At 62.5% G+C, this 14,126-nt stretch overlaps 1 protein-coding gene across 3 annotated transcripts; it reads left to right on the top strand.

Annotated features, from left to right (window-relative positions):
- The first annotated feature begins 756 nt into the window (after nucleotides 1–756).
- RPS6KA4 (ribosomal protein S6 kinase A4) lies at nucleotides 757–13,805 on the top strand. Of its 3 annotated transcripts, none has more exons than XM_036326791.1 (17): nucleotides 757–915; nucleotides 1,016–1,087; nucleotides 1,723–1,941; nucleotides 2,032–2,147; nucleotides 2,666–2,773; nucleotides 2,993–3,073; nucleotides 3,154–3,257; nucleotides 3,375–3,525; nucleotides 7,100–7,264; nucleotides 9,358–9,486; nucleotides 9,603–9,736; nucleotides 9,847–9,940; nucleotides 10,270–10,443; nucleotides 10,553–10,747; nucleotides 11,095–11,254; nucleotides 11,419–11,582; nucleotides 13,014–13,805. In XM_036326791.1, exons 1-17 carry the CDS (start codon nucleotides 861–863, stop codon nucleotides 13,206–13,208), a joined length of 2,316 nt encoding a protein of 771 aa, XP_036182684.1. In that variant the 5' UTR covers nucleotides 757–860; the 3' UTR covers nucleotides 13,209–13,805. The 3 variants fall into 3 exon arrangements, with proteins under 3 accessions (XP_036182684.1, XP_036182687.1, XP_036182686.1); XM_036326793.1 differs by having other exon boundaries at nucleotides 808–915; nucleotides 1,016–1,041; XM_036326794.1 differs by lacking the exon at nucleotides 11,419–11,582 and having other exon boundaries at nucleotides 13,336–13,805.
- Nucleotides 13,806–14,126: the final 321 nt, after the last annotated feature.

Genomic DNA, 14,126 nt, shown 5'->3' with positions numbered 1-14,126 from the left:
CTGGCTCCTGCCCTCTCAGCACCCCTGTAGGTGCTCCCGGGGAAGGGGGAGCCCAGAGACCCCGCTATGGTTCTCAGGGCACCTGAGCTCCTAGACACCACCCTTCTCCCCTCGCCCCAAAGGCAAGTTCCCAGGGGAGAGGGTCTCAGGGGGCTGTGCCGCTTCCGGGACTCAAACACCCTCTCAGCCGCCCAGCACCGAGTGGTGGCCGCACTGAGTGAGGGGTGCTGGGTGCTGGGTGCTGGGTGCTGTGCTGACAGCGCGGGGCCAGGGCAGCCTGTGGCTCAGGCCGCTGGCTCCTCTGTCAGGGGGACCTGCAGACCCCGCCCCGGTCTGCAGCCTTCAGGGACTGATCAAGCAGCGAGCTGGGGCTGGAGTCCCTCATTTTCCCCGGGGGCCGGGAATGGGCGTGCTGGGCTGCCCGCTGGCGCCCAGGGGCGGGCTCTGAGGTTCCCGGAGGGCCCCCCTCGGGGCACAGGCTCGGCGGCAGCACCACTGGCCTCTCCGGCCCCCGACGCCCGGCGCAGACACCCGGCCGGAGGCCTGCCCAGCTGCGGCCCCAGGTCACCCTCGGACCGGGCCGGCGCCCCAGCCGTGGTCCCCGGTCCCTGCAGGGTCGCGTGCGGCCGGGAGCGCACAGCCTGCCGCCGCCCCGCCGCCCGGCGCCGCCCCCTCGCAGCCGCGCCTCCACGTTCGGCGCCTGAGTCAGGCCGCGCTGGGCGGGAGCTGGGAGGGGCGCCGGCGCCCGACCCGACCCGGAGGCGGCACCAGGAAGCGCCGCCCCGGCCCGAGCCGCCATGTAACCGGCGCCCGGAGCCCGCCCGGAGCCGAGCAGCGCGGGCCCCAGCGACCCGCCCGCCATGGGGGACGAGGACGAGGACGAGGGCTGCGCCGTGGAGCTGCGGATCACGGAAGGTGGGGCCGGGCGGCCGGGGACAACGGGGAGGGGTGATGGTGCCGGGGCCCAGGGAGGGGTCATGCACCGGCTGGGCTCATGCGTCCCCTGTGCCCACAGCCAACCTGACCGGGCACGAGGAGAAGGTGAGCGTGGAGAACTTCGAGCTGCTGAAGGTGCTGGGCACGGGAGGTGAGGACCCCCACCCGCCGGCAGATGTCCCAGGGACGGTGCCCTGGGCGTCCCCACGGGCACACCCGCCTGGGCCTGGGCCAGGCAACCGGCTATGCCCCCCACCCTTTCCTGGCCCCGCCCTGCCGGCCCCGCCCTGCCGTGCCCGGGTTTGCATCCCACTCTCAGGGCCTCTCCTCCCCTCAAGGGCCTCCCGAGTTTGTCAACACCCTTGGGTGCTTGCAGCCCTCGGAGCGGTTACCAGCGCTCCTCTCCTGGCTGTGTGCGAGAGCCCTCTCCCCGCTTTGCAAACTCCCAGCTCAGGTTTGCACATCCCTTCCCTGTCCGCCTGCACCTCTGCCTCCCTCCTCGGATTTGCATCCTCTCAAATCAGTCTGATCTTCCACAGGTTTGCACATGCCCCGCCCCCACTTGCTCTGCAGGCCTCCTGGAGCTGCAGGCCCCCCAGCTGGTTTGCACACCCCCTCCCCGCCTTTGCTGAGCACCCTCCTGGTGCTGTGCACCTTTCCCTTCCTCTCACCCAGCTCTTTCCTCCAATTTGCACACCCTTCTGGGTTGGCATCGTTCCCACATCCACCAGTCTGTACCACCCTTCTGCTCACGGCCTACCTCCTGCCCACTCCCTGCTCCCACAGCCTACGGGAAGGTGTTCCTGGTGCGGAAGGCGGGCGGGCACGACTCAGGGAAGCTGTATGCCATGAAGGTGCTGCGCAAGGCCGCGCTGGTGCAGCGCGCCAAGACGCGGGAGCACACGCGGACGGAGCGCTCCGTGCTGGAGCTGGTGCGCCAGGCACCTTTCCTGGTCACGCTGCACTACGCCTTCCAGACCGATGCCAAGCTACACCTCATCCTGGGTAAGGGCGGGCACCTGCCAACCTTGGGGGCCAGGAAGCGGTTGGGGCCACTCGCGGGGACTGCTTCCCAACCTCCACTCTACCCCCCAGACTATGTGAACGGGGGCGAGATGTTCACCCACCTCTACCAGCGCCAGCACTTCAAGGAGGCTGAGGTGCGCGTGTATGCCGGCGAGATCGTGCTGGCGCTCGAACACCTGCACAAGGTGGGTGAGGACCTGCCGCGGCCTGTTGCCATGGGCAATGGTCTGGGCCTCCCAAAGGGCCTCCAAACAGGACGCCGCAGGGCTCACTCTCCCTGAGCCTCCTGGGGGCGGGTAGGGGGGCCTCCTGGAGGGAAGGCCGCAGCCCGCCTGGTGGGGTCTTCCCTGGCGCCTCCAAGGGGCTTTCCTCTCACAGGGAACCCGGGGTTGCCTTCTGGGGCCGTGTTCACAGAACTTCCTCAATCCGAGACCTGGGCTTCTGCAGCTGTTCTGAAATGGGGCTCTTCACACAGGCTTTCCTGTGTCTGGGACCTTGGGGTCTGCTCCCCGGGAGTCCCCCATGGAGTCCTCCTTCCTTGTTTTTGCCTCTTAAATGGCCTGTTTGGTCCAGTGACTCAATCCCCCCCGGCCCATTCCTGCCCTGGAGATCCCCGTCTCCTGAGCAGCGACCTGTGAGTGTGTGGGGGTGGGGTGGGGTGGGGGGTGGGGGAGGAGGCTCAGGGCCCCTCTTGTCCTGCCAGCTGGGCATCATCTACCGAGACCTGAAGCTGGAGAACGTGCTGCTGGACTCCGAGGGCCACATCGTGCTCACAGACTTCGGGCTGAGCAAGGAGTTCCTGACGGAGGAGGTGAGTGAAGGCCACCTCGCATCCTGCACCCCAGGCAAGCCACCTCCTCCCTGCTCCGGCTCCGGGCCTGGCTCTGCGTTTCTCGGGGTGCAGAGGGAGACAGCCCCACGCCCTGCGCTCCGGAAGTTCCCACGGCTCCAACCCGCATATGTCTCGTGAGTCCTACTCTGAGCCTTGGGAGTTGCTGGGTGTCCAAAATGGGTCCTCTTGCCCTCCCAGAAAGAGCGGACCTTCTCCTTCTGTGGCACCATCGAGTACATGGCCCCCGAAATCATCCGCAGCAAGTCGGGGCATGGCAAGGTGGGTTGGCAGGGCAGTGGGGGGTGGGTGGGGTGAGGCTGGGGCGGCCGCGGGCCCTCACCTTGGCTGGGCCCCGGCAGGCTGTGGACTGGTGGAGCCTGGGCATCCTGATCTTTGAGCTGCTGACGGGGGCCTCGCCCTTCACGCTGGAGGGCGAGAGGAACACGCAGGCAGAGGTGTCCCGGTGAGTGGGGCTGGAGGCAGTGAGTGGGACTGGATGCGGGAGGAGGGGGCAGCTGAGGTGGCTGGGCAGGGCTGTGGGCGGGGCTCGCTGCCCCTGACGCCCCCCAAATCCTCCCAGACGGATCCTGAAGTGCTCCCCTCCCTTCCCCTCTCGGATCGGGCCAGTGGCGCAGGACCTGCTGCAGCGGCTGCTTTGCAAGGACCCCCGGAAGCGGCTGGGTGCGGGGCCCCAGGGGGCACAGGAGGTCAAGAGCCACCGTTTCTTCCAGGTGAGGCTTCTGAGCCGCCCCCACGTCTCTGCACATACCCAGCGGGGCTGCTGCTCTGGGCTCGGGGATACTGGAGGGATGTCTGAGATTGGCCAATTTCACTTGATTTAGAAGAATCCTGCCTGGCTGGTGTGGCTCAGTGGTTGAGCGTGAACCTATGAACCAGGAGATCATGGTTCAATTCCCTGTCAGGGTACATGCCTGTGTTGCACATTCAATCCCCAGTAGGAGGCGTGCAGGAGGCAGCCAATCAATGATTCTCATCATTGATGTTTCTCATCCTCTCCTTTCCTCTCTGAAATCAACAAAAATATATTAATATATATATTTTTTAATATTTTATTGATTTTTTACAGAGAGGAAGGGAAAGGGATAGAGAGTTAGAAACATCGATGAGAGAGAAACATCGACCAGCCGCCTCCTGCACACCTCTCACTGGGGATGTGCCCGGAACCGAGGCACATGCCCCTGACCGGAATCGAACCTGGGACCTTTCAGTCTGCAGGCAGACGCTCTATCCACTGAGCCAAACCGGTTTGGCTAATATTTTTTAAAAAGAAAAAATCTCCAGATTAGGGAAGCAGGCTTATCTTCCCACCCATCTCTAGTGAAACTTGGGAGATGTGTGTTCCTGGGGGAAAGAATTCTAGGTTCATCGACTGTCAGGACTGCCAGGGACTTGGGAATGGATTCGTTAGTCCTTTCATTGGACAGGTTCAGAGAAGGGAGGTGACCCACCCAGGATCGTACAGTGAACGTGTGGAACCGGACACGACCCCACGTCTCCTGTCAGCCTAAATCAGCACTAAAAGCCACACTATGGCTCTTGGCACCCACCCAGGCATTTTGTTCTTTGTCCCTGTACAGTCCGTGTGCCTGCACTTAGATGGCCGGTCAGTTAGTCATGTGGGTTTTATTTACTTGCTAGGAGCATATGCAGGTTAGAATGCAGAGCAGAGTGAATTTGTCTCCGTGTGAGACCTCTCTGGTGTGTGCTCTGCATGGCCAGTGTCAGTGCCTAGCAGGATCCTGTAACAGTGAACACCTACTGTGTGTCAGCCTGCCGGGGCTGACCAGCAACCCTGAGCGACGGATGATGAATGATTACTCTGACACAGGTTTGTTGTGAAAGAGAGGGCTAAGGGACTGCCTGGCTATAGGAACCAAACAGCCTTGTTCGCCTGCCTCTTCAGGTTTTTATTGTGACAGCGGTTTGGGGTAAAGTTTTTTTTTTTTTAATATATTTTATTGATTTTTTACAGAGAGGAAGGGAGAAGGATAGAGAGTTAGAAACATCGATGAGAGAGAAACATTGATTCAGCTGCCTCCTGCACACTCCCCACTGGGATGTGCCTGCAACCAAGGTACATGCCCTTGACCGGAATTGAACCTGGGACCCTTCAGTCCGCAGGCCGACGCTCTATCCACTGAGCCGAACCCGTTAGGGCACGGGATAAAGTTTATCGTTTAGATACAATCAGTAGGGGAAGTAATCATGTATCTGGAGTGTCCTTTAAGCAAGGACACCTAAAGATTAAGCGTAAAGATTCCGATGAACACCAGAGGGTCCGCATGTGCACAGACTTGTTAGGAAAGGTCAAGGAACAATTAGGGGCGGCCTTCAGCCAACTCCCCTTTTCAGAATTTCCTCCTTACAAACTTCCCAACCAAGTCTCATGCTTCCCTACATCAGCCCTTTGCTTGCATTATTTCACGTAACCCTCAGAACCATCCTCTTTATTCCCATCTTTTTAATATGTTTTTATTGATTTCAGAGAGGGAGAGGTAGGGAGAGGGAGAGAGAGATAGAAACATCAATGATGAGAGAGAATTATCGATTGGCTGCCTCCTGCACGCCCCCTACTTGGGACGGAGCCTGCAACCTGGGCATGTGCCCTGACTTGGAATTGAACTGTGACCTCCTGGTTCATGGATTGATGCTCAACCACTGAGACACTATTCCCCCCTTTATAGACGAGGAAACAGGTTCAGAGAGGTTAAGTAACTTCCCAAGATCGCCCAGCCCGGAAGTGATGGAGCACAGATTCAAACCTTCGTCTGGGTGACTTGGAGGCCCTTGTCTTTTGTTTACACGTGGGCACCAGATTTGCCACTTGTCTGACGTAACGCAAGCACCCATTTGCGGGCATTTGTGGTGGGGCAGGCTCTCAGTCACCCTTTTACGAGTGTCATCTCCTTACGTCTTCCCTCAAGTACCTGCCTAGAAGGGCCCTGGAAGATGCTTTCTCAGACGGGAACCTAAGTCTGCAGTGAAGGCGTCGCTTTGTAGGGGAAGCGGCTGAGCCAGTGTCTGTTTCCTTAAGTGAATTCCTCAACCCTCCTGAGTGCATGCTGGGCCCTGAGTGCTGGGAGTGGGTTGACCAGTAGCCATTCCAGAGAGACCCCAAGGTCTTTGAGGCTTGATGCTCAGAAGGGGTGTTCCCTTCACTCCCCCTTCTCTCAAGGCAGCCTCTTCGGTGCTGGCAACGCTGAGGTCTCTGGTGGCAGAACTGGGGCCTTCAAGTCTAGGTCAGGCTTCTTGGCTTCATGTGACAAAAAGTCCAACTCAGAAATGGTGATATCCATGGAGTAGAGTTTAGTGCTAACAGGTATTAGAATGCCCAGTCGTCTAAACAAGATAGAGGGTTATTTACTTATTTATTTTCTTACATAAAAGAAACCTAGAGGTTGGCAGGCCGGAGCTGCTATGGTGTCTTCATGGGTCCAAGTTTTTTTTTTTTAAGGCCCCTCCATTTTTAGCATGTAGCCTCCATCCCCAGGTTTGCCTCATGGTCCAATATGACTGCTGAGCACTTGCCATCCAGGCTGATAGCCAGGCAGGAAGCAGGGAGGAGGAGGGGAAGGGCCAAAAGGGCATTTGCCAACTGTCCACCCTCCTCTTGAGGATCTTTTCCTTGATTCCTAGCTCACAATATTTGCTTGCAAGTTATCGGTCACTCCTAACTATAAGGAAGTGTGTAAAATATTGTCTTAGTTTGCACATTGCTTCCTGGGCTTGAATCGGGGCTATGGAACCAAGGAAGACAGGGAACATGAATGTTGGGCAGGCGATGGACAGGCTCTGCCACACTAGCTTACGTATAAAAGGGCATGTTTTAGCTCCCACAAGGGAAAAGTTGAAGCAAAAGTGGGCTGACTTCAGGTCAGGCTGCATCCAGGTGCTGAGCCTACATCATCAGGAATCTCTCTGTCTCTTGGTCCTGCTTTTCTGCGCAGGGACTTCATCATCAGACCCCAAGGTTGTTACCAGCAATTCCAGGCCCGTATCCTCGAAGGTTGAAGTGTAATGGGGGGAAGAGAGTTGTTTTGCAAGCCACTTCTATTGAAAGTCCCAGAACTGACTGAGTGTGGTGGAGGGTGATTCTCCAAGGGAATAGGAATTGGGCGTCAAAGGGAGGGAAATAGAGGCTGGGGAGGAAAGAAGAACACCTTCCCCCCAAATGCGGGGTAGCCCGTTATTTCACTGAGGAGCTGAGCGGAGAGGGTGGCCTGAGCGGAGAGGGGTTTCCCCCTCCTGCCCTGTGATCCTCAGTCTCTCATTTCTTCTTTCCAGGGTCTGGATTGGGCTGCTCTGGCTGCCAGAAAGATTCCAGCTCCATTCCGACCCCAGATCCGCTCAGAGCTGGATGTGAGCAACTTCGCAGAAGAGTTTACTCGGCTGGAGCCCGTCTACTCCCCGGCTGGCAGCCCCCCATCTGGGGACTCGCGCATCTTCCAGGTGAGTGAGAGCCAGCCTCGGCCCTGGCTGACCCGTGGGCACTACATATACTGCGTGCCTGGTCAGGACTCGGCATCTCCCCTCAGACCTCTCTACTTGTGGGGACCTGGAGTTGCCAGTTATGGAGACCACCATGGCAGGACACGTCTTTGAACTTCATGGTTTATCTTTAGATTTCACATTAATTTTCCTTTTACTCCATCATAACTCTTTTTTTTTTTAAAAAGTATATTTTATTGATTTTTTACAGAGAGGAAGGGAGAGAGATAGAGAGTTAGAAACATCGATGGGAGAGAAACATCGATCAGCCGCCTCCTGCACATCTCCCACTGGGGATGTGCCCGCAACCCAGGTACATGCCCTTGACCGGAACCGAACCTGGGACCTTTCAGTCCGCAGGCTGACGCTCTGTCCACTGAGCCAAACCGGTTTCGGCCATAACTCTTTATTGGTACATAAAAATATCGTTTTAAATTATCCACTTGCTTAAGTAGACACCTAGGAAGAGAGGCCATATTTATCCTGTGGCTTTGATGCCCATTGGCATACCGTATCACATTCCTGGGGGCACAGACCCCTCCACCCAATTTTAGAAGGTTAGGCCTGTTGGACAAGGCTAACCTTCTCTGCTCAGGATTCAAGGCCCTGAACCGTGTGGTCCTGCTCTGACCCGAGCCTCAGCGCTCGCTATCGTCCCACCTGGTGCTGTAGCCGTAATGGACTGTCAGAGGTTCCATCACGCACCCCTGTGCCATAGCCCATGCAGTGCCCTCCCCCTGGGGTGCCCTCCCCACTGCCGCTCACCTGGCAAGCTCCCGCGGACCTTTCTAGCCACGTTGGCCAGCGCTGCCCAGCGCTGCCCCAGGTGAAGGCTTCCCCACTCCCGTGGCCCGGGCTGCACTTGCCTGTGCACCTGTCCCCTGCAGACAGCACCTTCTGAGCCATTCGTCAGGTTGTGTCCTGGCAGCCCAACCAAGACTGCCTCCCCTGGTGCGAAGCTCCTGGAGGCGGGAGCTGTTGTTTAATTTCGTGTCCCTGTGCCCAGTGTGGGGGCCTGGCCTGCAGGGCCTGGTCTGCGTCTATTAAATAAGAATAGGCCAGTGTCAACTACGAGAATCTCCTCTGTGAAGCTCCACGAGTGACAGCTCTGTGCTTGAGCGTCTCTCGATCCATTGTCTCACGGTTCTGAGAAAGTTCTTTCTTGCGAATGGATGGTCACTCTCATTCCTTCCTTCCTTCATTCCAGGACTCAGAAATACTGGTATGTGTTGAATGCCTACAGTGTGCCAGGCACCGATCCGGGCCCTGGGATGAACCTAACAGGAAGTGACCCCACCCAGGTGGAGCTAGCCTGCTAGTGCACAGGGGGCTGCATGTTTAGCAGAAACACAGATTACCCTGAGACGCCCTTGAATGGGCAGGACGTGGTCGTTAGGAAAGGCAAAGTGGTAACTGGTTTCGCTTTACATTGCCTCAGAGCTCCCTCCTCGCAGAGGAGGCCACAGTTTGATTTGAGAGGAAGGAATAAAGACTTTTTGTCCCGTGGGCACAGTTGAATGTTCATAAGTGAAACGGGTGTGATGCCAGGTCACAGTCCTTTCACGCACTGCCCGTCCTTCTCTGGGCCACTACATTGCGCCAGGCGATGCCCTTCAAGGCTGCATCCAGGTGCTGAGCCTATGTCATTAGGAATCTCTGCCTCTTGGTTCACCTTTTCTGCACGGGCACTTCATCCTTAGACCCTCAGGTTGTCCCAGCAATTCTGGGCCCACATCCTCTGAGATTTAAGTGTAATGGGGGGGCGGGGGGGGGGAGGCGCAGAGGGTTCTGTTACTGTAATGAGAAAGGTGGAGTCACAGACTGGTGGGGGACAGACATGACCCCAAGTGATCATAGAACAAGTTGGAATAAAATGTCCACGCATCCTGTTGTGTTAGGACGAAAAAGCAACACCCCCCACCCCCCACCCCTGGTCTGGGGTCTTCCTCTGCCTGCCCTCCTCCCGGCCAGGTGTGGCCCTTCCAGGGAACCCGCCCCCTGCACCTCCAGCCCCCCATTCCCATCGCCCCTGACCCACCTCCCTCCCCAACCAGGGATACTCCTTCGTGGCACCGTCCATCCTGTTTGACCACAATAACGCTGTGATGACTGATGTGCTCGAAGCACCTGGCACTGGAGACCGGCCGGGGAGGGCAGCGGTGGCCCGGAGCGCCATGATGCAGGTAGGGAGGCTGGGCCGCGGTGTGACGGCGGTGAAATCCGGGACCTCTGCGAGATGGGGTGCGGCGTGGCCTCCAGGCTCCCAGGTAGGACCGCTGACGCGCCCCTGTGCCCCCAGGACTCGCCCTTCTTCCAGCAGTACGAGCTGGACCTGCGGGAGCCTGCGCTGGGCCAGGGCAGCTTCTCCGTGTGTCGCCGCTGCCGCCAGCGCCAGGGCGGCCAGGAGTTCGCAGTCAAGATCCTCAGCCGCAGGTGGGCCGGCCTGGGGCGGGCGGGCCTGGGGCGGGCCGGGCGGCAGGGAACCTGGGTCCGGGCGGGCGGGGCCCCAGGCCGTCCCTCCTGACCTACCCGCCCGCCCCCAGGCTGGAGGCGAACACGCAGCGCGAAGTGGCCGCCCTGCGGCTGTGCCAGTCGCACCCCAACGTGGTGAAGCTGCACGAGGTGCATCAGGACCAGGTGGTGCCTGCAGGCTGGGATGCAGGGAGCCGCGGGAGGAGGGGGGCGGGGGGAGGAGCCGGGGGCGGGGCCGGGGGACCTGGGAGGGTTTGAGGGGAGTAGGCCTGGAGGACCGGAAGCCGAGCTAAGGATGGTGGGGGGGGGGGGGGAATGAAATCTGAGGAGGGTGTGGAGGGGGGCAGGGTTAAGGGGCCAAAGGGGCGGGGCCTGGAAGGCAGGCGGGGTGGTTCTCACCGGCTCGGACAAGTTCGAGGTCTGAGCTGGGGGCGGGGCCTGGCCGCGGGGCTGCCAGGTCGGTCACCGGTGACCGTGGCCCGCCTGCTGCGCAGCTGCACACGTACCTGGTCCTGGAGCTGCTGCGGGGCGGGGAGCTGCTGGAGCACATCCGCAAGAAGCGGCACTTCAGCGAGTCCGAGGCGAGCCAGATCCTGCGGAGCCTGGTGTCCGCCGTGAGCTTCATGCACGAGGAGGCGGGCGTGGTGCACCGCGACCTCAAGCCCGAGGTGGGCGCGGAACCTCGGCAGCGGGGCGGCGGGGTGGGGGGGGGGGGGGGGGGTGGGGGGGTGCGGAGGCCCGGAGGCCCGGTCCCTGACGCCCTCCGCCCCGTCACAGAACATCCTGTACGCCGATGACACTCCCGGGGCCCCGGTGAAGATTATCGACTTCGGGTTCGCGCGGCTGCGCCCGCAGAGCCCCGCGGGGCCCATGCAGACGCCCTGCTTCACGCTGCAGTACGCGGCGCCCGAGCTGCTGGCGCAGCAGGGCTACGACGAGTCCTGCGACCTCTGGAGCCTCGGCGTCATTCTGGTACGGGACGGCCCGGAGAGGGTCCAGGGGCGCCCAGTCTGAGGTCAGAGGTCTTCCTGATGAAGGGCAACAGGGGCGCCAGGGGCAGGGTCATCTTGGTGGGGGTGGCAAGCTTTGATATGAGGCTGGGGTCAGAGGTCGTCCTAACACGGAGGCAGGGTCGCACCGGTGCTGGCTGGGGCATCTGAGTATTCCGGGTTGGAGATCAGGGTCATCGCCAGTGGGCCTAGGGGTGACCCTCCAGCAGAGCGTGGGTGGTCCAGGGGTGGGCCGAGAGGTCAGCCTCCTGGCCCCCCTGGGCCCGCAGCCTGGGCCGGTCTCACTCCCCGCCCCCCTCCGTCCCCCAGTACATGATGCTGTCCGGGCAGGTCCCCTTCCAGGGGGCCTCGGGCCAGGGCGGGCAGAGCCAGGCGGCCGAGATCATGTGCAAGATCCGCGAGGGGCGCTTCTCCCTCGATGGGGAGGCCTGGCAGAGCGTGTCCGAGGAAGCCAAGGAGCTTGTCCGAGGTGCGGAGCCGGCACAGGCTGTCTCTGGGGGGGGGAGGGGCGGCCACGGGGTCATGTTGGGTTGGGGATCATCCCTGGTCCCGGGTCCTGGTCAGGGGACGGGTCGGGAGGAGAGTGCGGCTGTTAGGATCACACGCCACCCAGTGCTCCCACCCCGCGTCCAGGGCTCCTGACTGTGGACCCGGCCAAGAGGCTGAAGCTCGAGGGGCTGCGGGGCAGCTCGTGGCTGCAGGACGGCAGCGCGCGCTCCTCGCCCCCGCTCCGGACGCCGGACGTGCTGGAGTCCTCGGGGCCGGCCGTGCGCTCCGGTCTCAACGCCACCTTCTTGGTAAGAGCGGCCCGCGGGTGGGTGTGGACGGACCTGGGGAGGCGGGGCCGCGGGTGGGTGTGGACGGACCTGGGGAGGCGGGGCCCGCGGGTGGGTGTGGGGTGGACGGACCTGGGGAGGCGGGGCCCGCGGGTGGGTGTGGACGGACCTGGGGAGGCGGGCCCGCGGGTGGGTGGGGGGTGGGCGGACCTGGGGAGGCGGGGCCGCGGGTGGGTGGGGGGTGGACGGACCTGGGGAGGCGGGGCCCGCGGGTGGGTGGGGGGTGGACGGACCTGGAGAGGGGGGCCCGCGGGTGGGTGGGGGGTGGGCGGACCTGGGGAGGGGGACCCGCGGGTGGGTGGGGGGTGGACGGACCTGGGGAGGGGGACCCGCGGGTGGGTGGGGGGTGGGCGGACCTGGGGAGGCGGGCCCGCGGGTGGGTGGGGGGTGGACGGACCTGGGGAGGCGGGGCCCGCGGGTGGGTGGGGGGTGGACGGACCTGGGGAGGCGGGGCCGCGGGTGGGTGTGGGGTGGACGGACCTGGAGAGGCGGGGCCACGGGTGGGTGGGGGGAGGGCGGACCTGGAGAGGGGGGCCCGCGGGTGGGTGTGGGGTGGACGGGCCTGGAGAGGGGGGCCCGCGGGTGGGTGTGGGGTGGACGGGCCTGGAGAGGGGGGCCCGCGGGTGGGTGTGGACGGACCTGGGGAGGCGGGCCCGCGGGTGGGTGTGGTGTGGACGGACCTGGAGAGGGGGGCCCGCGGGTGGGTGTGGGGTGGACGGACCTGGAGAGGGGGGCCCGCGGGTGGGTGGGTGTGGACGGACCTGGAGAGGGGGGCCCGCGGGTGGGTGTGGGGTGGACGGACCTGGAGAGGGGGGCCCGCGGGTGGGTGTGGGGTGGACGGACCTGGAGAGGCGGGGCCACGGGTGGGTGTGGGGTGGACGGGCCTGGAGAGGGGGGCCCGCGGGTGGGTGTGGGGTGGACGGACCTGGAGAGGCGGGGCCACGGGTGGGTGGGGGGTGGACGGGCCTGGAGAGGGGGGCCCGCGGGTGGGTGTGGGGTGGACGGACCTGGAGAGGCGGGGCCACGGGTGGGTGGGGGGAGGGCGGACCTGGAGAGGGGGGCCCGCGGGTGGGTGTGGGGTGGACGGGCCTGGAGAGGGGGGCCCGCGGGTGGGTGGGGTGTGGACGGACCTGGAGAGGCGGGGCCACGGGTGGGTGGGGGGTGGGCGGACCTGGAGAGGCGGGGCCTGTGGGAGGCTTGGATCTCCACGCCCTGGAAGGTGCGGTGCGTGAACTGAGTCCTGGTCTCTGGCCGTTTGGGGCCTGACCTTCGAGGTGCTGGAGGTCGGAGGCCCATGGCCTTGACCTGGTGGCTCGGAGGGGGGTTCCGGGAAGGGGGAAGGGTGAGGCCCGGTGGCGGGCGTTGGCGGGACTCACGCCCCGTGTCTGGCAGGCCTTCAACCGGGGCAAGCGCGAGGGCTTCTTCCTGAAGAGCGTGGAGAACGCGCCGCTGGCCAAGCGGCGGAAACTGAAGCTGCGGAGCGCCGCCGCCTCCCGCCGGGCCTCCCCGGTGCCCGCCGCCCCGGGCCGGGCCCCCGCGGCCAAGGGAGCCCCGCGCCGAGCCAACGGCCCCCTGCCCTCCTCCTAGCCCCGCCACTGTGACCCCTCCCGCAGGGGCCGGACCTGGCCCCGGCTCCCCGGCTCCACTCCCCGCCCCCACTCCCAGACAGAGCAGAAGTATTTTTATAAGCAGAGAATTTTTTATGTCTTACCAGATGGAGATGCAGGAGGGGGGCTGCAGGGGAGCGGCGTGGGGCCTGCGGAGACGCCGGGGGCAGGGAAGGCTGCTCCCATTTCTAAGCACTGAGGCGCCCCTGGGAGAAGCTGGGCCTCTCCCTGTCCTTCCCGAGGCCCTCAAGCTGTCACTTTATGAATTGTCTGTGCAATTACGTCCACCAAAGACCTGTGTTGGGGGTCCAGGGAGAGGCCTGGGGGACCCCCTGAAGCATTATTGCCTCACTTTGTGTCACCTGCTTCTCTCCTATTGGGGCTAAGGAAGGAGGTAGGCGACCCCCTGAAGGGGAGGCCCCCGTCTTACCACCCCCCCCCCCCACTTTGGCACAGCTGCCCCTGGCAGGGGTGGGGTGGGGTGGTTTGGGGTTTGGGCATCCCCAGTCACTGCCTCAGCTCATCTGGGAGGCTGTGCCTTTGACATTAAAATAAAAACCCACCAGTGCTGTCTGTGGCATCTGCGTGTTGATGGGGTGTGTGGGGCAGAGGTCTTGGGGCAGGCAGACCAACAGCCAGTGGGGCCTGGAGCGGTCCTTCTTGGCAAGAGGATTCCTTCTTTGTCCTTGGCTTTTGCTGTGAGCTGTGGGGGACCAGTCATCTTGGGTGTCTATCTGGACAGCTCTGCCACGTGCATCTACAGTTCTCTTGGTTATAAGTAACAGAAAACCCACCCTAAACTTCCTTCAGAAGAACAGGAATTTTAGGCTCTTGTAATTACTCAACCCAGGGGCGGCTTCAGGGAAGGTCTGATCCAGGTGCAAATGTGATCGGACTT

The sequence above is a fragment of the Myotis myotis genome, unplaced genomic scaffold, assembly GCF_014108235.1.
Source record: "Myotis myotis isolate mMyoMyo1 unplaced genomic scaffold, mMyoMyo1.p scaffold_m19_p_10, whole genome shotgun sequence".
NCBI classification, from domain to species: Eukaryota; Metazoa; Chordata; class Mammalia; order Chiroptera; family Vespertilionidae; genus Myotis; species Myotis myotis.
The sequence above is the reverse complement of the archived record's forward strand: the minus strand, read 5'-3'. Positions and strand labels throughout refer to the sequence as shown.

Coding starts and splice junctions, on each gene's coding strand:
- RPS6KA4 (XM_036326791.1), top strand. CDS start 861: ATGGGGGACGAGGACGAGGACGAGGGCTGCGCCGTGGAGCTGCGGATC. Junction 1,088..1,722: donor GAAGGTGCTGGGCACGGGAG/GTGAGGACCCCC, acceptor CTGCTCCCACAG/CCTACGGGAAGGTGTTCCTG. Junction 1,942..2,031: donor CAAGCTACACCTCATCCTGG/GTAAGGGCGGGC, acceptor TCTACCCCCCAG/ACTATGTGAACGGGGGCGAG.